The following is a 24,542-nucleotide window of genomic DNA, read 5'->3' on the forward strand; positions in this document are numbered from 1 at the left end:
GGGTCGTGACCAGCTCCATCCATGAGTTTCGTTCTCACGATATTCCCAATACTTGATATTAACCGTGCTCGTCGAACTCGACAAAGAGGTCGAAGTGCAACCTAACCCATGCATCAGCTCGCTGAGTTTCTCGCCGGATCTTCTCAGCGGGTCGCGATTCCGATCCGGTAGTAGATTTATTCACGAAGCAGTTGCTCTTGAGTTGTTAGGTCTCCTCCAGAGGCGCTCGGGCAGCTGTTAGTAAATCCTACCCCTCCTTTGCTCGCCCACCTGTCCCGGTGAAACTGGAAAGGCCTCCGGGCCACTAGTAATCCTTCCATCATAAAAAAATACTTGATATTAGTTTACGGGTCCAGAGTTTTAAACATTCAATTATTTCGACAAGATTCGCCGTCTGTATTTTATAAACGACAAGCTGACCCGGCAGACTTCGTAGTGCCTCAATCGATAAATAAAAGACCTAAACTTTTGTATAAAATAAACTTAAAACAAACAAAAGGAATCCGTCCGACGAGGGATACCTACATCAAAGGAAAAACAAAATTGTTATTTATATTTCATACCGAGCATTTTCATATTTATCTACCTTTTAAACCTTCTCTGGACTTCCTCAAATAATTCAAGACCAAAATTAGCCAAATCGGTCCGGCCGTTCTCGAGTTTTAGCAAGACTAACGAACGGCAATTCATTTTTTATATATTTTATATATATAGATTTAACTTACTTTTAGATGTTCATATTTCTACGCTTGCACTTCAAATGACAAGTTATTAAGTTACAAAGTTGTTACCAAGTATTGTATAAAACGTACCTCGAAAGCAATCTAGACTATCATATACTTACCATCAGCCGTTACCTAGCTATCACGATTGTAACAGGTCGGTAGTCCGAGTTTGCGTAAGTCAGTGGCTCTCAAATATTGTCGTCGTGCACACCATTTTCAGTTATGGTTCCAGATTGTGATACCCAGTTTTTTTTGTTCACGCGTCCTTTCAGTTAACTGCGCCTGTTCTTAGTCGTAGCCACACACGAATCTTTAAAGTTTTGTGAGCTCATATCAATTTCGACTACTTTGGGAACCGCTGACTTTGGCAGTTACAGAACTGGTTGCGTCTATAGACCGCACTCGGGATAAATTCACTACCGCAACATTAGTCATACAACTGATAAATTATGATAAGAAGCGTGAAGTTATTACATTTGAGAGAATTTTGCAGCTTGAAAGATTGTAAAAAAATAATAATCATGTGGATTCTTTGGAGTTCAAACATGTATATTAAAATCTAGAAACATCCGTGATATATTTTGTTTGTGGAAACCATTTGCTGAATGACTTTGGTGTGATATTCCATACCTTATCGGGAAGTATGTCTATTAGTTAGTCATACGTAATGTTAGTAAAACGCAAATACGTCAGAGACATATTATTAACATTGCTAGTGACATTATTTGGACACGTTGCCAGAAAGAGAGAGGGCAATTTAGAGAAGTTGCTGGTAACAGACAAGGTATGCGGAAGAAGGCTCAGAGGTCCAATGCCCTGGTCGGACCAGATACGCTCCACTGTCAACACTTCAGTCCACCTTGTAATGCACACAGCCGTGGATAGGCAGGAGTGGCGAAGGATAATCCGGGAGAAAGTTGTTAGAAGAGGCCACGACCCCCAGCATTGAGCGATTATCGACACATCGTGTCGTTTGAAGTCGTCGTGACCTAAAGGATAAGACGTCCGGTGCATTCGTATCTAGCGATGCACCGGTGTTCGAATCCCGCTGGCGGGTACCAATTTTTCTAATGAAATACGTACTTAACAAATGTTCACGATTGACTTCCACGGTGAAGGAGTAAAGTCGTATAATAAAAATCAAACCCGCAAAATTATGATTTGCGTAATTACTGGTGGTAAGACCTCTTGTGAGTCCGCACGGGTAGGTACCATCACCCCGCCTATTTCTACCGTGAAGCAGCAATCCGTTTCGGTTTGAAGGGTGGTGCAGCCGTTGTAACTATACCGAGACCTTAGAACTTATATCTCAAGGTGGATGGCGTATTTACGTCGTAGATTTCTATGTCTCCAGTAACCGTTTAACACCAAGTGGGCTGTGAGCTCGTCCACCCATCTAAGCAATAAAAAAAAACAAGGAGGAGAAGTGACATTCGTTGGAATTGCTTCACTCACTAGTTGGCTAGAGAAGGAAAATTATGGTTGGCAAAACAAAGCGAGAAGCAAAATCGATCCGTAGACCCAGAGGCTTCAATTATACTGCAAAACGCTTTACTGGCTTACGAATACTTGGCAAAACCATCCAACCAGATTAGTCTGGTACCTAGACTGTGCTACGGCAAAACGTAAACTTTTCTTGTGTAATAAGTACACGGATCCAATTATAATGGTTCGTAAAACTTAGAGTACACGATGTGTACGCTGCGATGGGAGATTGCTGTTTGCACGACTTTAGTTTTTGTAATGTAGAGAAACAAAAAGCGCTTTTGTTCTTAAGCTGCAAGAAATAAGTACATCTATTTGCATTTCTAAGCAACTTTAAAAAAGGATACGGTTCTCAGATTCAACAAATTTTCTATAATGAGTGCTACCTCAAAACTTTTTACTCGATTAACCAATTCTGATGATTCCATTGAAATCTAGCGTTGCTTGTGTGGTCGCATTTAAATTTTGTCAAGGTCTGTACAGTACTTTTCCTTAATAATTCATATTTAATTGACTTCCATTTACGTTGACGTAAAATTATTTTATTTTGTTAGAGTCGGTCTTTTTCTTTGTTATAATTTTGCATTGTGTCTTTTTTTTTGTTTTTTTTTCCTATCTATTCTAGTAACCTCGAGGGGTTATTCTAGATTCGCTGAGCTAGTGGGTGAGCTCACGGGGCTCAAACCTGACGACGTTGCTAACACGAACCCTAGCAAGAGCGGTGCTTCGCAGAATCTACCACCGGATCGGAAACGCGACCCACTGGGAAGATACGGCGAGAAACTCAGTGAGCTGTGTCTATGACCAACGTATTTATTAAGACCGTTAATGTGTATTTCATGTATGGCATCTTAGCGTTGTCTAAAATATTTAGATATTTGTTTTCGGAGTTTTTAAATATCATAATTTGGATCATTCATTCTTATTATTGTTCGGCATATCTGACCAGCTTTACTCATACATACAATTCATTTCCCTTTTGACTCGAAATACAAATTTATCGCAAATGAAACCGCGAGGTACGCCTGTTCTATATCCGTATAGAAACTCATTATTAATACGAAGAAAATTCACGACGTTCCGATCCCATCTGAACCCGAAATTACTAAAAAGATAAGATGTGACTAAAATGTCCTAAGAAAATAATCTTGGATTCTAAAAAACCTATACTAGGCCCAAGACTGGCCGTGACTGGATGACACTCCTATTCAGCTCAAGGTCGCAGCCACGTCTGAAATCTTAATGTAAATGATGCTATGTAAGCGTGAAGCGCTTGTTTCGCTGAATTTACTTGGAACATTTAGCTCGTGGAATACGTAACTAAGAATATGATCCCAGTTTTACAAGAGTCGAACGTATTTAGTTTTTTTTTTTTTTTTGCAGACCTCTTTAATTTTCATAATTAATTTATTTATTATAAAAAAAAAGAACACAATATTCCTAACCTAAAAGTACACGCTACTATCCGCAACATGCTTCGTCATATTACAGAAATAAAGTTATCAGCAACATGCTTCGTCAAAATTGTGTTTTTAACAAATTAACTTCTACTTACTAACGGGTATGCTAAGTTGAATTTTTTTTAAAATGTAATTGTCCAATAATTTTTAATATTGAATCAAAATTGAAACAAATTAAAAAGGAAATTTAACAAAATTTTGAAGGTTTTTATAATTTGATAATAATTGATTTAAAAAAAAAGACGATGACAGCGGACAGATATTATATGAAAATAGAGAGATATTGTGTAAAACATTTTCAATGGATACATTTTTTTTGTTCCTATTTTAGCGGCCTCGAGGGGTCATGCTAGATCGTCGAATGAGTAGATGAGCTCACGGGGCTATAATCTGGTGACGTTGCTAGCACTAGCCCTAACAAGAGTAGTGCTTCGCAGAATCTACCACCGGATCGGAAACGCGACCCACTGACAAGATCCGGTGAGAAACTCAGTGGGCTAACTCTGGAGTCATTATCCAGTGTAAACATGAGAATAGGTTTGTACTAACTAAATGCAATCCTATTTTCCTATCAAGGCTATGAAATAAAACAAAATTAGGAGGTGTAATTAATAATACTAATAAAGCATGATTACTATACGATTGGCTCGCACGGTATTAAGTATAACGTCCTTACGGATCCATCAGATCTAATAACCTCTGCATTAGACGCCTTCAGCTCTAACACTAGGAGCAGGCTTAGCGACCCCGGTAACTGTACTCGTCGAACTCGACAAAGAGGCCGACGTGTAACCTAACCCATGCATCAGCTCGCTGAGTTTCTCGCCGGATCTTCTCAGCGAGTCGCGATTCCGATCCGGTAGTAGATTCATTCGCGAAGCAGTTTGCTCTTGAGTTGTTAGGTCTCCTTCGGAGGCGCTCGGGCAGCTGTCCTGATGAAACTGGAAAGGCCTCCGGGCCACCAGTAATCCTTCAATCATAAAAAAAAATATTAAGTATTTTGGTCCCCACTTATTGTTACTAAATACGTTCCTGTATTGCCGAGCTCAGCATAAAGTCGTTATCTTTAAAATGGTAAACGTTAAGTCGTTCTAAAGACGTCGAGGTAATGTTGCAATTACATTGAAATAATAATGATAGCGCGTTTGGATATGCGTTTCTTTATAGCTTAGTGGGCGGTAAAGCATATGAGTGTATCATCATTTTGCGCGTGGACATAGTCGGTACTTGAACCATTGTACCATGGTTCACTTGCGGACTAAATAATAATAATAATAATGGTTGGTTCGAAGTAAGTATCAGTTGAATGGAATATTTGAAATGTATTCAAGTGGGCATGGTAGGCAGCGGCTTGGCTCTGCCCCTGGCATTGCTGAAGTCCATGGGCGACGGTAACCACTCACCATCAGGTGGGCCGTATGCTCGTCTACCTACAAGAGCAATAAAAACAAGAAAGAACAAAAAAAAGAAAAAAAACTGATAATTACTTTTAATAAATGTATCTTTTTTATTTGATTGGTTTTGTTAATTTTAAGTATATTTCAATGATAGTATGTACACCTATGGACTTATTGTTGTCTGAAATAAAATAAATCATTCATTCATTCATAATTCATTCAATCATAGTTTAGCATTGAAAGGAAGTTATATTATACAACTGAGGCTTAGACTATGAGGTCACATTGAGACATGAAGGCTGTTATTGTGTAGTCGCTGTCCCACCAAAGCGCATAATTGCTTTGTGGTAGAAACCAACAGTACTTTCGTACCTACCATGTCGCGCTTACAACACGCACAACCACAGGCTATTAGGTCACCGTCCTCGTCGTAGCCTTCGCTTGCGACGAAGGGCTTGACGAGCGTATTAACCCATAGACACAGCCCACTGAGTTTCTCGCCGGATCTTCTCAGTGGGTCGCGTTTCCGATCCGGTGGTAGATTCTGCGAAGCACTGCTCTTGCTAGGGTTAGTGTTAGCATCATTCCTGCTTGAGCCCCGTGAGCTCACCTACTAGTTAAGGTTGCGCTGAAATAGCCTCTCAAGGCTATCAGCGTAGAAAAAAAAATAAAAGGCTATTATTATAATGCATCTATATAATCATTATACTGTAAACTATCATTGTTTATGGTTTTTTTTTGCTTAGATGAGTGGACGAGTTCATAGCCCACCTGATGTTAAGTGGTTACTGGAGCCCATAGACATCTACAACGAAAGTGCGCCACCCACCTTGAGATATAAGTTCTAAGGTCTCAAGTAGAGTTACAACGGCTGCCCCACCCTTCAAACTGAAACGCATTACTGCTTCACGGCAGAAATAGGCAGGGTGGTGGTAACTACCCGTGCGGACTCTCAAGAGGTCCTACCACCAGTGAAAAAAAAAGTAGTGAGAAGCATTAAGATGTATTATTAACTTTGGTCAGAAGGTAGAGTACCTTTCAGGCGATATGTACATTTCAGATATAGACATAGTGAAATGGCGTAGATTCTAAATAGAAAATGTAAGAAATAAAAATATGACCACAAGCTCGAAATTAAATTTGAATACTTTGGCGTTTTAGTTATGTTTACGAATCGCGAAAATTAAATAAAATATTACTGGTGGTAGGACCTCTTGTGAGTCCGCGCGGGTAGGTACCACCGCCCTGCCTGTTTCTGCCGTGAAGCAGTAATGAGTTTCGGTTTGAAGGGTGGGGCAGCCGTTGTAACTCTACTTGAGACCTTAGAACTTATATTGCAAGGTGGGTGGTGCATTTACGTTGTAGCTGTCTATGGGCTCCAGTAACCACTTAACACCAGGTGGGCTGTGAGCTCGTCCACCCACCTAAGCGATAAAAATAAAAAAACCTTAATTTACATTACAAACTTATTTTATTAACTATTTCAGTAGTTTAACGAAGCCAAGGTTGAGTTTTATTCAATCAGACAATTGAGTCGTTTATTATCAAAGGTGGCAATCTGTGCATTTGGACAAAAAAATGTTATTGATATGTCAATACAGATTGATTAGAATATAATCGTCTCCTTCAAATAATACGGTTCAAAACCTGCATTAAATAAAGGTTAATACTTAACCTGTTATTTATCTAAGATGTCGTTCAGAAGAGTTTTGTGACTGCCAATGGAATACAAAGTCAATAATTCGTTTTTCTGATTTACCAATAATTGTCCAAAAGTCACATTGCCGGCTTTGATAATAGTCGACTCAATTATCATCATGTGTTTAAGTCATGAGTTATATAATGCAAATTACAATAATGTTTTAGTTTGCGATATAACCTGTTTTTGATAAAGATTGCTATAGCGCACGTGAGAGTCGTTCGACCTTGTATGAGAACATCGTGTTGCTAGTTAAAAAATTTCACGGAATAATACGGTGCGTCGTACAATATATTGATATTATAATCAGATGGTTAAACGGTTTAAATAAATATAAATATATGTGTCGGTGTAAATAACGCATTTTTTTATATAAATACAACTTGTATATGTATTATGATAACGATGTGTATATTTGCCTCTGATTTATGCTTATCGAAATGATTTTAATAGTAGATTTGAATAGTAGCCTTTATTTTGCTTATGTGGGTGGTCGAGCTCACGGCCCATCTGATGTCAAGTGGTGCCGGAGCCCATAGACATCTACAACGTAAATGCCGCCGCCTACCTTGAAATAATAGTTCTAAGGTCTCAAGGTAGACACAGCCCACTGAGTTTCTCGCCGGACCTTCTCAGTGGATCGCGTTTTCGATCCGGTGGTAGATTCTGCGAAGCACTGCTCTTGCTAAGGCCAGTGTTAGCAACACTCCCAGTTAGAGCCCCGTGAGCTCACCTACACATCAAGGAGAAACTGAAATAGCCTCTCAAGGCTCAGCATAGGTTAAAAAAAACTTCAGGAAGGTCTGTCATCGTAGTTTAAAATCAAGTTTACGCAACTAATAAAATTACTCTAAATTACAATTGAGAATGGGGCGTGGATGGATCAAAAGAAACTAATGAATACCTACTACTAGATATATAATATGACAATGTTGAATTCGATTCTATTTCAGCGAACTTAACGTTAAATGTAAAATACCGAAACAAGCGAATATCTAGAACACAACATCTTCAAGAGCCGCGCTATATAAAAAAAAACCTGAAAGACTGCGCATGCCAGAGAAATCAAACAGAAAAAAAAACAGCGAAATTTTCTACACCAAAGCTTGGGCTGGTAACACAACATGAATAAAATTTAGTTCGGTGCCGGAGCCGTGATCGAGCGGTCGTGTGTTACCGACTCACCGGATTTTAACGATATACCGATTCGCCGCTAAACGACAACCCTTGCATAGCGATGACAACTAACAATAGTGACGATACCGAAAACAGAACAATGGTGTAACTAACGGGTATCGATAAAGTTCGCGAATAAAAAATATCGTCTCAAATAAATCGAATTAAATACATACTTAAAGTGTTGTTAAAGTAAACGGTTCTGTTTTGGTGTATAAAAATTAAATTATTCCGTCTACATTAGTGATGGGAATTGTTTTGTTCTGAAAATGTTGGCCGTGAAGAATTTTTTTATGCCCGATAAAAGGGTGGACTCGCCTCGCTTCTCGCGGATGCCGGAGGCTCTCATGAGGTCTATAAGAAGACGTTCATTGAGAGTCAAGAGAACGAAATCTCTGGTGCTGATTAATGAAAAACGGAAATCTGGTGAGTGGTAGTGTATGTTTTTTTTTTTTCTTCCATCCAATCATTCTTCAAAGCACCAGACACAGAATTCATCGATGTTGTTGATTTAAAAAAAAAAAAATGCTTGGATGGGTTGGCGAGCTCACAGCCCACCTGGTGTTAAGTGGTTACTGGAGCCCATAGACATCTACTACGTAAATGCGCCACCCACCTTGAAGTTCTAAGGTCTCAAGTATAGTTACAGCGGCAGCTCCACCCTTTAAACCGAAACGCATTACTGCTTCACGGCAGAAATAGGCAGGGTGGTGGTACCCATCCGCGCGGACGCACAAGAGGTTCTACCACCAGTAATATTACGACCCATAGACACAGCTCACCGAGTTACTTGCTCGACCTTCTCAGTGGGACGCGATTCCTATCCGGTGGTAGATTCTGCGAAGCACTGCTCTTGCTAGGGCTAGTGTTAGCAAATTCTCTCTGGTCGAGCCCGTGAGCTCACCAACTCATCCGCGAGAAACTCAAATACCGCGAGAAGCAGAATAGCCGCATAAGCTACCAGTAAATAGGTAGGGAAAACAATCTGATACGTATTTATCTGTAATGTTTGTTTCAAGGTGAATAGTGGCATTTAACTAATGGTATTTACAAGTGGCATGTTTATGAACCACGTTCGAAGAATAAATACTGTTTACAACGATTGTCGTAAAGTTTGTAAATTTGCACAATTATAATTTATTGCTGGCAGTGTGTGGTTGTACATAGTTTTAGCCTGTACGCATTTATCTTTGCCTTCCGATTCAACAGTAATCTCTGCCTTAGCATGACTGAACAATTCATCATCATCATCATCATCAACAGCCCACAATCGTCCACTGCTGGACATAGGCCTCTCCCAATCTACACCACTGAGCCCGGTCTGCGGCTCTCCTCATCCACTTCTTGCCGGCCACCGTGCGGAGGTCATCGCACCATCTAGCCAGGGGGCGTCCCACGTTACGTCTTCCGCTGCGCAATTAAAATTAAAGACTGAACAATTACGATAAAAAAAAACTTACATATTCTTCATCAATCGAAATTCGAAAAAACCTGGCTAACCAACCCAAACCTTAACTAAGATCGCGCTCACAATTCAATCTTTCAAATGACATCAGCTCCGAACATAGGTAATAAAGTAATGAAGACAAGTTTAATAAGTCTGTAGTGTTTTGTTTGTGGCCGCTGAATATGGATTCGAGAAAACGTGATTCGGATGCGAATCATCTTCTGTTCATACTTATCCGTGTTTGTGTCTAATAAGACTGACCACGTTGCGATACTATGTATGTTTTTATTGCTTAGGTGGGTGGACGAGCTACAACGTAAATGCGGCCACCTACCTTGAGATATAAGTTCTAAGGTCTCAGTATAGTTACAACGGCTGCTCCACCCTTCAAACCGAAACGCATTACTGCTTCACGGCAGAAACAGGCAGGGGGGTGGTACCTACCCGTGCGGACTCACAAGAGGTCCTACCACCAGTAATTTTTTTCCTATTCGTACACTCTTGATAGAATGGTCGTGGTCATGCATCAGTCGGATCCTGCGATACCGATTCTCGCGCGATTCGACGCCATGTGGCACGGTGTTTCGCAGAGTGAGAGCAATCATTTGTACCAGTAATTACGCAAATTATAATTTTACGGGTTTGATTTTTACTACACGATGTTGTTCCTTCACCGTGGAAGTCAATCGTGAACATTTGTTAAGTACGCTAGACATTAGAAAAATTGGTATTTGCCAGCGAGATTCGAACACCAGTGCGTCGCTAGATACGAATGCACCGGACGTCTTATCCTTCTGGTCACGACGACTTTTTACGTCGTTTTTATATAACCTCTATAAGATTTATGTCATAAATCATATGGAGGCTTAATTAATAATTTCAAACTTTATAATTTAGAAGGAGAGGGTGGGGGGAGATGTAACCTCTATATATATGAAATAATTTTAATTGTGTTCTTAAAGAATTGCAGACTAGAAACGCGGTGATCTTAGAGGTAGGTGCGATCGCAATGGTATCTCCAAAGAGAATTCTTTCACTTTCAAATGTCACACGTCATCCACAGATTAACTGACACACATAGAACATAATATAGTCTATAGAACGAGTCAATAACAAGTCTACCCATAAACAATAACGATCGCAGCGCCATCTCCGATTCCACCCAGGTAATTAACCTGGCGTCTGCAATCTAATCAATCAAGCTATTTCCACTGATGCTCCGACATATAAATAAACAGAAAGAATCGTGCACTGACGTAACTGATAACGTGATTCACAGTAATTGCATTGAAACAAATACAGGGTGTCCTAGAACTCAACGTCAAGCCGAAACGGGGTGCCAGGATTGATTGTAACCACCATGAGAAAAATCAGAAAAAAATATATCCTATGCAGTTTGGTTGTTAATTTTACGAGAAAATTTACCAACTTTGTTAGAGGACGTACCGCTAACAGATCGTCGCCACATGTGTTATCAACGAGATGTGGCTGCCCAGCGCATTACGCACTGCAAGTAAGAGATTTCCTGGACCAGGAATATCTGGGAAGGTGGATTGGACGTTCAGGCACTATCTTGTTGCCAGCCCGTTCCCCAGATTTATATCCCCTAGATTTTTTAAGTGAAACTTCTTTAGAATCGTTGGGTGTGATTTCAAACTCGATGAAACGAAAAAATGAAACGTGAAGTTAAAATATCAATTCACAGACGGCGCTACCTCATTCTATAAAAGATGATTTACAATTATTTCTATTTAGTTTCGAGCTCGAGAACGTCTATCAACTGTGTAACATCTCGTCATCGCGATTCAGGAATTGTTGCACTGCGGAGTGGTTAGTGGTTGACCCTTGCGATTATTTTTATCTAATATATAAAATTCTCGTGTCACAATGTTCGTTCCCTTACTCCTCCGAAACCGCTTGACCGATTCTCATGAAAGTTTTTATGCATATTCAGTAAGCCTGAGAATCGGCTACTATCTATTTTTCATACCCCTAAGTGATTAGGGTTGTCCAACCTTTTTTTTTTTTTTTTTTTTTTCGTGTAGAGGGCCGAACCTCCAACGAGGTCCCCGCGCGCCCCTCGATCTGCATGGTGTTGTGAGCAGACCGCGGGCCCAAGGATTTTAGGACCCACCCACTAAACGACTCCCCTGCACTCTTACACCCGACGTCCGATCCCCTCCGAGGTCAGAACCCGGATGAGGTAGGGGGGCTACCGCGGTCAACACTACAACCAGACGGCGCGGCTCACCCCAAGGAAGCCCAGCCGACGGAGCCTTCGAGGCGAATCGAAGGCTCTGAAACGTCGGCCGTCTCGGTACGGCAGCCCGTCGGGCCGCCCAGACGGTGCCGCTGGTGTCCCGGAATACCCCTTTTTTTGTTTTTTTTTTTTTCCTAACATATTTTTTTTATTTGGACATTTTTTTTTTGTTATAATGAGGTATTATGTGGTTGAATGAGGTTTTGTTATTTTTATTATATATTCCCTCATCGTTCACAGCACTACATACCTCTTTCACTCATTTACCACATCCTTACACACTTACAATAAGTTAGTTTTGTTTTCTACGCTAGAAATTCCCTAGAAATCTTATATATGGCAAAACAATGTTTGCCGGGTCAGCTAGTTTGTTTATAAGTTTCACTTCTACCGTGTGTGACTTGCACACACACACATTTTTTTTTTATTGGAGCATTGAGTGCGACGTTGAGTTTTGGGACACTCTGTATAATGTATACAAAAGATGACAGCGATAACATTATCTATCTATCTCTTAGGTTTATGGCGTTTCCTTTTAGATTTCGCCAATGTCAAGTGTATTTAATACTCTGCTATTAATCTATCTATTCATTACTGCCATTAAGTCCGGCAACACGTGCATTGTTTGAAATGTCAATCAGAAAATTTTAAATCTGCCTCGTTACATTGTTTGTGGTCATGTAACAGACTGTAAAATGTTTTACTGAACAATAGTTTTATGGTTTAATCTCGCGTTTTTACTGTCGCTATATATATTTTTCTGTCGTTACAAAAACTGTACGTACGGTTTTCGTGATCACCACAGACGACGACTGTAATTTTTTGTCAGATGAGTTTTTATCTCCTTCGTTTTCGGCATAGTAACAAAATATTTGAGGTCCTTTGACTATTGCGTTCCAGAGTGGGCCTGGCCTCTTGTTCAATGGCCAATGCTTATTTTAGCTGGTGGTAGGACGTCTTGTGAGTCCGCACAGGTAGGTACCACCGCCCTGCCTATTTTTGCCGTGTAGCAGTAATGCGTTTCGGTTTGAAAGGCGGGGCAGCCGTTGTATGGTTAAAAGTGAGACTTTAGAACACATGTTTCAAAGTGGGTGGCGGCATTTACGTTGCAGATATCTATGGGCTCCGGTAACCACTTAACACCAGGTGGTTCATGAGCTCGTCCGCCTATCTAAGCAATTAAAAAAAGTACGACATAATAAACACTGTGATAAAGACATACTAATATCAACTAGTGGTCCCGCAGTAGTCGAAATTCGTTCTATTATACTTCTATATTCACAAATTTCGCCAAAACTACACTATAGAAAAATATTAATAAAGACAAACAATATTTAATCTATTCTCATTTTGACCACAGAAGTCAAGAACAAAAGTTTGACAATAAATAAATAGTATGCATGCGTGAGTGCATCAAATAACGTGTGCGTGTGTGTAATGTTTTTTTTATTGATTTAATGTATGTTTTAGGCATAATTTTAAAAAATATTAACATTCTGCACTCCTTCTCTATATTATTATTTATTTGAATTGTATTTTTTTGACTTGTTTTTTTGTATACTGTAAATATGTTTTCTTGTTTAAAAAAAAAAAGAAAATAGTTGAGAAAATACAAAAAAAAAAAAGCCCGCTGAGTTTGTTTCGCCGGTTCTTCTCAGGACTGTGGCTTTTTTTGGAACCGGTGGTAGAGTTAACATTTTCTTTTACATTTTGACATTCAACAAGTGTGTTTTTGATGACATCCAAGTTGAAATAAATGATTTTGAATTTGAATTTGAATTTGAATTTGAATCTATAAGTGTGGGAAAGGACAATGCCCATTTTCTATGGGCGTTTGGGCCCCTAAAAAAAGTTGTCCTGTGATGATGGTTTTAACTTAATTTGATAGACAAAGAAATATCGTTTAATATTCAGAAAACGATTTTTATATTCTCACCCAGGTTTAAGAGAAATCTGTTTTTTTCTGCAACTAAAATTAAGTTGTTAATTGTTTTCTTCGAAATCAATAATCGCTCTCATCATTATTTACAGTATTCAATAAGTAAATTGTGGTTAATGTTGGTAGAAATAAGCTCTTACGTACATTTTATTATTATTGTATCCTCATAATAATAATAAAATAAAATGAAAATCCGGAAGCCGGCAACGATATTGTTGTTGTTGTTTTTAAATTCACCAATAAGCAGGCAAAGAGCGTAGTCTATACAGCCTAGTCTGTCGAAGTTATATATTTTTTATGTCAATAAAAAGCCGGTGTATCTCTTTTTATTGCTTTTTGGGAGTTTTGACGTCAACTCAACGAATACCACATTGACTGAGCATGAGTTTACGCAGACCTTTTATACACAATATTACAAATACAAATAATACAAATTACACAATAAACTATAAAAAAAACATTAAAATAAAAATTCAAGTGACGCTTAACTCGGGTTGCTGCCAAAACTCTCTGATCATATATAATAAGAATAGAGTAATGGTAGGCCATTGATATTTTTATTAATGGAATCATTAATATCTAAAAATATTAAATAATTCATGGTTTTAAGTAATAATTATTATTACAATATATAAATATTGAATTGAACAAAAATAAACTAAGAAGCCTGTGAATTATAAGCATTAGCTAATTTTTTTTTATTTGTTGTTCAAGTCACAAACAACTCTTTCGTTTGACAGCATATAGGTTTGCTATAAGGCTGTATGGGCTAAGCCTTTTGCCTATTGGCGAATTTAAAAACTATGGCATGGATAGTTTTGGGATGTTATCAAATAAGTAATTTATTTTTTTGGAAAACAATGCCAGGTTGAAAGAAATGTTGATACATAAACTAAACAACGTGAAAAAATAAGGCATAGTTTTTCAAGTACAAATAGTTTTGACATAAAGTTAGCCCACTTTTGGGCATTGTCCTTTTATATTCCTCCGTCTGCGCAAGTATCGTAAAAAGGGATACAAAGTTTTTCCTTCACGTATTAATTTAAAGATTACTGAAATATCAAATTAGATGTCTATGAAAATACATAAACTCCAATACCTTAATGAACGAATAAAACTTTTAATGTTTGTACAGGTTCTAAGCGTTCGCGCATAGTTGATTCGTGCTTAGACTTTGTACAGTTGTTTTTCTATTCCCGCAACACCAGCGTAGGAAAGGCAACGCGGGCAGTAATATAATTTGACGATAGTCACCTAGATACGTGGTTAATATCACCTATAGTTAGGGTTGCCACCTGTACTTTATAATAAAGCATTATACGTTATTCCAGCTAATTATACTCTATACTTTATGTGAACAATAAAGTACACGAAAATACTCTATTGGCATGATTTGGTATATTTGGGATTTTGAAAAGTTTTGTCTTGAGTATTTTTTCGTTAAGCGAAATATATCGATTGCTTAATCGATGTCGCCACTCGCCAATGCCACATCACCTAAGCACTCGTTTTTTTAAATTTCAACATAATGTCAACAATGTCACTGTCACTAAGTATCACAATTTCTTGTTTAATTTGTTCAATTATAAGAAAAAATGTGTATTTAAACATAATAATAATAATAAAAGATAAATTGTACTCTATTTTAATACCATGTACTTTTTTCCCATCTACAATAACCAATGTACTTTATTTTCAAAAAAATAAGTGGCAACCCTACTTATAGTTTAATTGTTTCAATAAATTGGCAATAAAGAAGACGTGAACTAGATAGATTCTGAGGTTGGTAATGTTGTTTGAGTGCAACGTCCTTTGCACTAGAAATTGCTTTGTAGTCTTTTAATCACTGATTCATTGATAACAATTTATGTTGGCTGTACTGAAAGTACTTATGAAATTAGCGCTTTCGCCTTGAGACGAAGTTGAAATCTCAGTTTTTTTTTTTTTTTATTGCTTAGATTTGTGGACGAGCTCACAGTCCACCTGGTGTTAAGTGGTTACTGGAGCCCATAGACATCGACAACGTAAATGCGCCACCTACCTTGAGATATAAGTTCTAAGATCTCAGTATAGTTACAACGGCTATCCCACCCTTCAAACCGAAACGCATTACTGCTTCACGGCCGAAATAGGCAGGGCGGTGGTACCTACCCGTGCGGACTCACAAGAGGTCTACCAGTCAGTTCCACTGGAATAACATTTGACCACGCTTCTAATCGGTAAGCATGATTGCTTTACGGTAGAATTAAACAAAACAATGATGGTAGTCAGTTTTGTTAAAGTCATATCATATAATATTAGTACGTTACGATTTAAATAAGCTAAAACGATAAATCGAAATCGATACATATAGAAAAATCGATAAAATCTATTAAAACACGACCACCAATGAAGTAATTAATCGATTGGATTCTGTTATCCGATGGGGTTCGTATCGATTTGCTTTGAGATCGATTCGTAAGCGATAAACAGTGTTGTAATGTTAAACGAAGGGCAGACGGTGCAATGAACGAGGTTTATAAAGCGGACGGGTTAATTGGCACGAGCCCTGGGCTCTCGATGCGTGCGTCTTTCAAGAGATTGCAAATTCGGGACTGTAAATATAAACTGCTTTTTCAGGTTTTTAATTATGTAGGTGCGTAACGTGAAATGGGTTCATGTAAGCTCACAGTTGGCAGGCTCTCAACATCGTTTTATTAATAACTAGCGACCCGCCCTCGCTTCGCTTCGGAAACATTAAAACACACATGAAACCGAAAAAATAAAATAATTTTTTTTTTTAAAAAGTAGCCTATGTTCATCAGGGACAATGTCGGCTTCTAATGGAAAAAGAATTTTTCAAATCGGTCCAGTAGTTTCGGAGCCTATTCGAAACAAACAAACAAACAAATCTTTCCTCTTTATAATATTAGTATAGATTTGGGTAGTGCATACATTGACATATTCAGTCAGTGAAATATTACAAGAGCTGTTACTACAGTCATTTATTTCTGTTTTGAAGCCACTCCTAAAATCCAATTGGAAGCCTAGTATAGTAGAATTAAGTCTTGCAGTCGTCGTCGTCTCTTTTTGTCGTCGTGGCCTAAAGTCGTAAACGTCCGGTGCATTCGTATCTAGAGATGCACCGATGTTCGAATCCCGCAGGCGGGTACCAATTTTTCTAATGAAATACGTACTTAACAATTGTTCACGATTGACTTCCACGGTGAAGGAATAACATCGTGTAATAAAAATCAAACCCGCAAATTTATAATTTGCGTAATTACTGGTGGTAGGACCTCTTGTCAGTCCGCACGGGTAGGTACCACCGCCCCGCCTATTTTCTACTGTGAAGCAGCAATGCGTTTCGGTTTGAAAGGTGGGGTAGAACGTTAGTGCGCCACGCAGATCACAGGTGATCTACATGGCAGTCAACGTGTTAATAATTTGGGTAGTGAATGCATTGAATGAAATATTCAACCAGTGTAAAATTACAAGAGTTGTTACAAGAGTCATTTATTTCTGCAGCATTTCGGAGCAGTCCTACAATTCTATTTCAAGCCTAGTATAGTAGAATTAAGTCTTGCATTTCACATTTTAAAACAGACGGCAGCTGTTACATTCAATTTAAACCATTAATAAAATATATTCCGTTGATTGCTTCAAAATCTTAAAAGGTAGCCGAAATCAAAATTTATCGTATCAATTAAATAACAAAATTCGTGATTACCCTATTTTAACGACTAATGAATAATCGTTGGGTTTTTTTTTATCGATATCCTGCGTGTTCTCTCGACCGCAACGTCACAGCACTAATTAGAGTGGCACCTGGCGCGTGCCGTAGTGAAATGTCACAGCTTACGTTAGAACTCCAATTTATTTTGACCTATCATGTGTAACCTTAATTAAAGAATCATATATCATTTTATGATGGTATGTTTTGTAATAAACAATTTAGTAAGAGCTGTTGGTGTGTTGGATACTAACGTAAGCACGTATTAAGCTATTTTGGATACCATTTATAGGAAAAACGAAAGGTATGCTTAGTTGATACTTACGGTTAAAAAACAAATAATTCCTCATTTGAATTTATTTAATATTACGTTAGTAAGGTTTTTAAAATTCTCTCTTTGTGCTCTTATGTCTTATTCTTATTTGATATACCTAGTAAATTATGTGAATTATGAAAGAACCGTACAGATATGATTGAGGTTATTTCATCTCTTTAGTTCAAAACCGAAGACCATGTTGGATAACGCTACCGACGTGGTTGACATTTTGAAGAATTTAATTCAATATTGAAGAAGCTACAAATAAAAAAATTTAAACTGATAAAATCTTAAAACATCACTCTGCCGTTTTGATTCATTAACCGACCCTTAAGGATACGTTTTTAATAATAGGAACTTTGTTTCTGACGTGAATTTATATGATTTGAATAGGAACAATATTAGTAAAAAAAAAATATACTTGGATGCGTTTTTTTTATGTGATTATAATCTTAGAAATCACCCGATTCACAACTTATATTTATCCCGAGGAACATCAACTCAGTGAACAACGTTTTCTTTATTTCATGATAAAATAGCCCTTAAGCTTTTTTTTTCTACCTAAGCTGATAGAGAGCCTTGAGAGGCTATATCAGCATAGCTTTAACTAGTAGGTGAGCTCACGGGGCTCAAAACTGATGACGTTGCTAACACGAACTCCTGGCAAGAGCAGTGCTTCGCAGAATCTACCACCGGATCGGAAACGCGACCCGCTGAGAAGATCTGGCGAGAAACTCAGTGGGCTGTGTCTATGGGTTAGTTTACTCGTCGAGCCCTGCTTGAGGTATCTAAAATCACCGTTAGTGAATCGGGAGGATCCGAAATGACGTGTTTGGGATGACGTCGACTGCTTTCCATTCTGTCTGCAGGATCGGGAATCTAGTTACCGTCGGCCACGATGAGAGGGCTCTCGTGTCGTGCCGCTTTATCGAAGTGGGCCTTAAGCACTGCAATGCCCATAATAAGGACACGTCGATTGTCATTTCAGACCGTGTGACCTACTCTAGTTCGAATAATATCGTTTTCGCATACGAAACATCCGCGTTATTGGGAATCGATACGTTTCTGTATTAAGGCGACGTTTCGACTACCTCACCTGCCATCAATCGATACGATTATATAATAATAATATGTTGTATGATTAATACACATATCGATTACTAAGTATCTAGTTCAGACAGACGAAAGCAAATTATGAAATTATACATACCGAGTGGTGTAAGGCTATTTTTTCGTTGCAAATTTGAAATTTCCTATGTTTATAAAGGTTTTTTTCTTTGTTATTGGTTAGATGGGTTGACGAGCTCATAGCCCACCTGGTGTTAAGTGGTTACTGGAGCCCATAGACATCTACGATGTAAATTCGCCACCCACCTTGAGATATTAGTTCTAAGGTCTCAAGTATAGTTACAACAGTTGCCCCACCCTTCAAGCCGAAACGCATTACTGCTTCACGGCAGAAATAGGCGGGGTGGTGGTACCTACCCACGCGGACTCACATGAAGTCCTACCACCAGTAGTTTTCGAGAAAATCTAATAAAACTACCTCCTGAAAAAAAAATATGCAAATATTTTTTTAGCACATAAGATACTTTGATCCACAATAAAATGCAAACCGACACTTGGGATTTTTTAAGATTGACGCGTAATAAAGTGAAATATTGAGATATGCACATGGGAGTTTTTGCTGAGTATGATGAGTAGATTCAAAATAGCTTTAATAATATATGAAAACATCATTTTGCCTCCAAAATGCCACATAGGAGCTGCAGGTTGCTGCTAGGGCAGATGTTAACAAAGTTTAACAGGCTGAACCCCGTGAGCTCTCCTACGCGTTCAGTGAAGCTAACATAACCTCTTGAGGCTACTAGCAATAGTTAACCAAGAGTCTATATGAACGAATTGCTATTGATATGTAGGTAAATATATAAAAATTACTATTTTGGTATTTCTGCATTATTTTTGAGCAATTGCACATCCCTAATTCTTTTTGTCTGAAGCGCCAACCCTCGCCACATCTGGTTGCGAACGTTAATAATAATGCATTAAAAATAAAGTATCAATTTCTTCAAACACTATCAGACGATTTGTTGTTCCTGTCGCACATACGCCATTGTTTCTCACGATATCGTGTTTCTCATTTCTCAAGATATATTTTTATTTGTAAAAACCAAGGCCGCTTGAATAATAGCGACTGATTAGTGTCTAAAGGCAGTATTATTTTAGAGAATGAAATAAGTGTATGCTTATAATTCTTTAAATTATCCATTTGTTTAAGGACTGGAAATACAAGAGCCTTACATCACGGTTCGTGAGTATCTCTGTATTATGAGAAACCTTTCGACGAAAAGAAAAAAAAAAGAAAAGAAAAAGTTTTAATATCTAAGTTAAATATACAAAAGTAATTTATCATTTCAATCTAAATATTATTTGACGTGAGGCTCTATATCTTTAAAACTATTGTTGATAAGTAAAATTATCTGTTAATATATATTATTTGGTAAATCTTGAATAAATACGTAGGCACATAGTTCGATCGCGTTCAAGAATTATAACAACTAATGTTCGCACATAGGTACATATATTACATAAAGTGGGTACTTTAACTATTAAATCGGTCACACGATGCGAAGAAACATTTTTTGTTAGTATACATTGGCTGACGGATCCGCGGTCTGACTACCGTTAAATTCTCATTGGAGTCCATAGACATCAGGCAACGTGAGTGTTGAACCTTGAGAGCTGAGGTCAGAAACCTCAATTGTTATCACGACTGTCTTTCATTTGCAATCATTGCGTTTGGTTGAACTGCCTCGAGATATATTAAAGTTTTTCTTTCGGAATGATCAGTCTCCTATGTTTTTTTATTGCTTAAGTTCATGGACGAGCTCACGGCCCACCTAATATTAAGTGGTGACCGGAGCCCACAGACTACACAGTGGCGGATTTACCCTAAGGTCCGGTAGGCCCAGGCCTAGGGCGGCCAGATTTAGGGGCGGCCCCAATCGTGTCAAAAACTTATTATAACGTATGGCGGGCGGACTGCACTGCATGGTGCAATCTATACCCCGTAAAACTATTTTTTTTTTCCTAAATATCTAAATCTATTTAGATAAAAGTTGGCAATAAAGTAATTTCATTATGTAGTCTGTATGGTGGATGCTGAGAAAGGGGCGGCTGATGGCTTGGGGTCTAGGACGGCCGAGACTGCAAATCCGCCACTGCATGTACCACGTAAATACCGCCACTTATCTTGAGATATGAGTTCTAGGGTCTCAGTTTTTACAGTACTTTATGTGTTCACTAGAGCTACATGTCTTGACTATTTCGCTGGCAAGCCTCTGCATTATCATCATCATCTTAGGCCTTACAGCCCAGAGCCTTAGCCTGGTCCAGTATGTCTCTCCAGACTGCTCTGTTCATGGCTTTTTCCTTACAGTTCCTGACACCGTTAACTTTGAGGTCGCGCTCTACGCCATTCAACCATCGGAGTTTGGGTCTGCCACGACTTCTGCGGCCCTCTGGTTTGCCATAGAGCAGTTGTCTTAGCATTCATATACTTATACATGGGTTTAAGAAAACTATTAAAGAACATCTGTGCAATAAAGCTTACTATAAAGTCAATGATTATCTAGAAGATTGCACAAAGTGGGAATGAGTTGCTCGCTCCGGGCATTTCAATATTGTAATAATTGTTATGTTATAATACTCATTGTAAAAATAAATATTTAAAAAAAATCTAATATTAAAAAAAAAATCTAATATTTAAAAAAAAAAGACATGCCCGCTGAGTTTCTTGCCAATTCTTCTCAGGAAGGAGTCTAGTTCTTGTGAATTGGCGGTAGTTCTTTTGACGTTCAACAAGTATGTACTTTCATTTATGTTGTATAAATTTTTTTTGATTTGATTTGATTTGATTCTGGTCTTCTCCATTCGAATCATATGTCCTGCCCATCGTAGGCGTCTAATTTTTATAAAAATTGGCAAGCCTCTGCGTCGCTTCCTAAACATAATCCCATCTAACTAGACCGCACAAGAAAGGGAGGCATTACGTAAGAACGCTGTACGCATTGCAAAACTTTCGCACCGCTCTCCGAACTTATAATAAATTCATTTAATGCCCGCTTGCCAATATAAGCGGAACGTGGCGCATGTTAGAATTTGAACGCGATTTCGAACGGTAACTTAAAAAAAAAATGACTAAAAAATATGTACTACAGCCGTACTCGCCCGCTTCGCTGGGCATTTAAAATTAACATTATTATTTATTGTCATTATTATTAGGAAATCCAACACTCATATAATATTAGCTTATCCATTAAGTACATGTATTTTCTACATGGATACCAAGTTTCAAGTCAATCGGATGCATGGTTCAGTAGTAATAACGGAACATCCGTAAAAACCACTAGATCTATATATTAGTACCTACAGATAATATGTTTTCGTCACTAACCGAAGATCAAACAATTGAATAATATAAATTAAATTCGGAGTGTTTCGATGTTATGTTAACTGGTTTATTATAATTAAAGAAAATAATAATTTTTAAATAAGAATAAAGCTATCAACAATATTATTAATTACAAAGCGCGAGCTGAATTGAAATAACGCTCCAGGATTCAGTTACAAACATACGTGGACATGCAGGTGAATCTAATGACAGCGTGTTTAAAATAATTTACCTTTCAATCACAGAAAAAAGAACAGCGGACGTAGATATGCCACTAACCCATACATCAGCCCGTTGATTTTCTCGCCGGATCTTCTCAGCCGGTCGCGATTCCGATCCGGTAGTAGATTCATTCGCGAAGCAGCTACTCTTGAATTGTTAGGTCTACGTCTGGTCTGAGCCTTGCTCGCCTACCTGTCTTGCTGAAACTGGAAAGGCCTCCGGGCCACCAGTAATACTTATGTCTGGTCATTGTTCTCTTCTAATCACGGGTAACCGGTTTATTATAATAAAAATAATTAGCAGTAAAGTGTGAGAGATCATCTTTCCAATTTTTTACTCGCTTATCGCTTTTCCCTCAAACTGCTATATCTCTCATAGCTCAACTATCCCTAAGCGAGTCTTCGAGCAATTTATTGGGGTCAGTCAAAGGGCTTACGTTATTGAACAAGTTCCGCACGAAGTATTGCGGCAGGCGTTTATTACTACACGTATCGCACTCGCGGGATCGCTTCCCGGCTCGTACCCACCCGTCAATTTATATTTATTTGGAAGACTTCTTGGACTCGTCTTGGGATTTCGGAAAGGAAACCTTACTTTGGGATTTAATTGGATCTCCTTGGTGAAAAATCGATTATTGAAAAAAATACTGACTGGAATAAAAAAAATTTAAGTGTGATTACGTAGTTATTGAGAGTCAGAGTGAACTATGTACATACTGTTTTTTACGCGCTGGGGTTCGGGATAAATAAAAATTCTACCGAATTACAAGTTATTTTATTTTATCAACAATAGTTTTCGCAGGGCACGCGATGTAAAGAATATTTTAGGTAATTTTTACACCTTTGATTACATTATTGGAGTTTTAGGAAGGATCTCTAATTTTTTTCAAAAGAGATTTATAGCCTATGTCACTCGGGACTCACTATGTCATTCTAAACAGTGAATGAATTTTTCAATCGGTTCAGTACTTTCGGAGCCTGTTCAATACAAACAAACAAATAAATATTTCCTCCTTATAATATTAGTATAGATTAAATTAGCGCGGTAGGCCCAAGAAACTGGTTGGATGTGGTAAAGGCGCATATGGAGGAAATTTTAATAATCTCACACAGAAGGATGCCGAAGATCGGGAAAAGTGAAAGAGTTCAAGTAGCAAAGCGGATCCTGGTACTAGACCGGGAAAACGCTATGAAGAAGAAGAGAAAAACATATTTCAATTTCACAAAATCCTACCATAATCAAGTGGTTCTGAAAGCTGACGTAATGTATAGAATTCATACATTCGCGACTCGTCTAACCTATGATTCACACAATTGACTTTATTGGTAGCAATCGACCTTGCCGTGCGCGGCGGATGCCTAATGATAATTTGATCGTGTAATTTGTGTATTTAAAATCTATTTTAATTTGCAATTTAAAGGCAAGATCGCTAAGTTTCGCTGGTTTATCTAGGAGCGTACTTTGATATTTATTAAGTGGTGTTGCAACCTTACACTCGCAGGCTGACTGAAGCCTTTAAGCCTTTAGTCGGTAGTCGGTTTTGCGGGGCGGGTCTAACGTAGTTGACGCCGCGCAGCGCCTGGCGCGCCTTTCTCAAAGCGTACCCGCTAGGAATTGGAAAAAGAGGAGGACTTTGGTCTTCTTCTTCTTCTAATCTGGAGGCCGGAGTCCGAGATAACCCGGTCTGTTACGCCTCTACTACTACTACGACCGGGTATCCGTAAACGGATTCCCCAGCGTTACAAAAAAAAAGGAGACTGAAGCCTTGGAGAGCCGACGACGGGGTCTGATGTGAGGCTCTACTGTCGAAGTTACCAGCTTACATAATCCCCATAGTCTGCTGTCGCTAACTTTTTGGATTCAATTCACAATTTCAAGCCTACTAAGGGTATTGAAATTCTGGGGATCAATGTTTCAAGCGATGTACAGTATCAAAGTAAAAGCTCGAAGGTGAGGCCAAGTGCATCAAAAATACTGGAAGACCTCAACAGATTCGTCATAGGGGCTAGTGATTTAACTGGTAATACGAAAAATCGTTTCTAACTAATCGAATCCAAATATATTTTTTTCTATTTTACCAACATTGTAAACAAAAATGGTTTTTGACAATAACTTATAATAATCTAAACCCGTTTGTTTTCGTTCAATAGGAGAATAAAAAAATTGCAAGTCCATATATAGGTCGCATAGCTTCTATGCAATCGGAAAAACCATTAGCCCGGACCGAGGGTCGCTTGCGATGTGACAGTTG

The 24,542-nt window shown here is 38.4% G+C and overlaps 1 protein-coding gene across 4 annotated transcripts in view; it reads left to right on the top strand.

Annotated features, from left to right (window-relative positions):
- Nucleotides 1-24,542, top strand: part of CenG1A (Centaurin gamma 1A) — a 271,620-nt gene that overhangs the window by 171,602 nt on the left and 75,476 nt on the right. Inside the window, exon 1 of one of the 4 annotated variants that reach the window (XM_089729913.1) lies at nt 7,642-8,368. The exons of the other annotated variants lie outside the window; for them this stretch is intronic. Coding sequence (XP_089586039.1) covers nt 8,212-8,368 — 157 coding nt within the window. The 5' untranslated portion in view covers nt 7,642-8,211. Of the gene's footprint in view, nt 1-7,641; nt 8,369-24,542 lie in introns of those variants that run through there. 4 annotated transcript variants of the gene reach the window in all.

Source organism: Bombyx mandarina, chromosome 09, assembly GCF_030267445.1.
Source record: "Bombyx mandarina strain Sakado chromosome 09, ASM3026744v2".
In the NCBI taxonomy this organism is placed as follows: domain Eukaryota; kingdom Metazoa; phylum Arthropoda; class Insecta; order Lepidoptera; family Bombycidae; genus Bombyx; species Bombyx mandarina.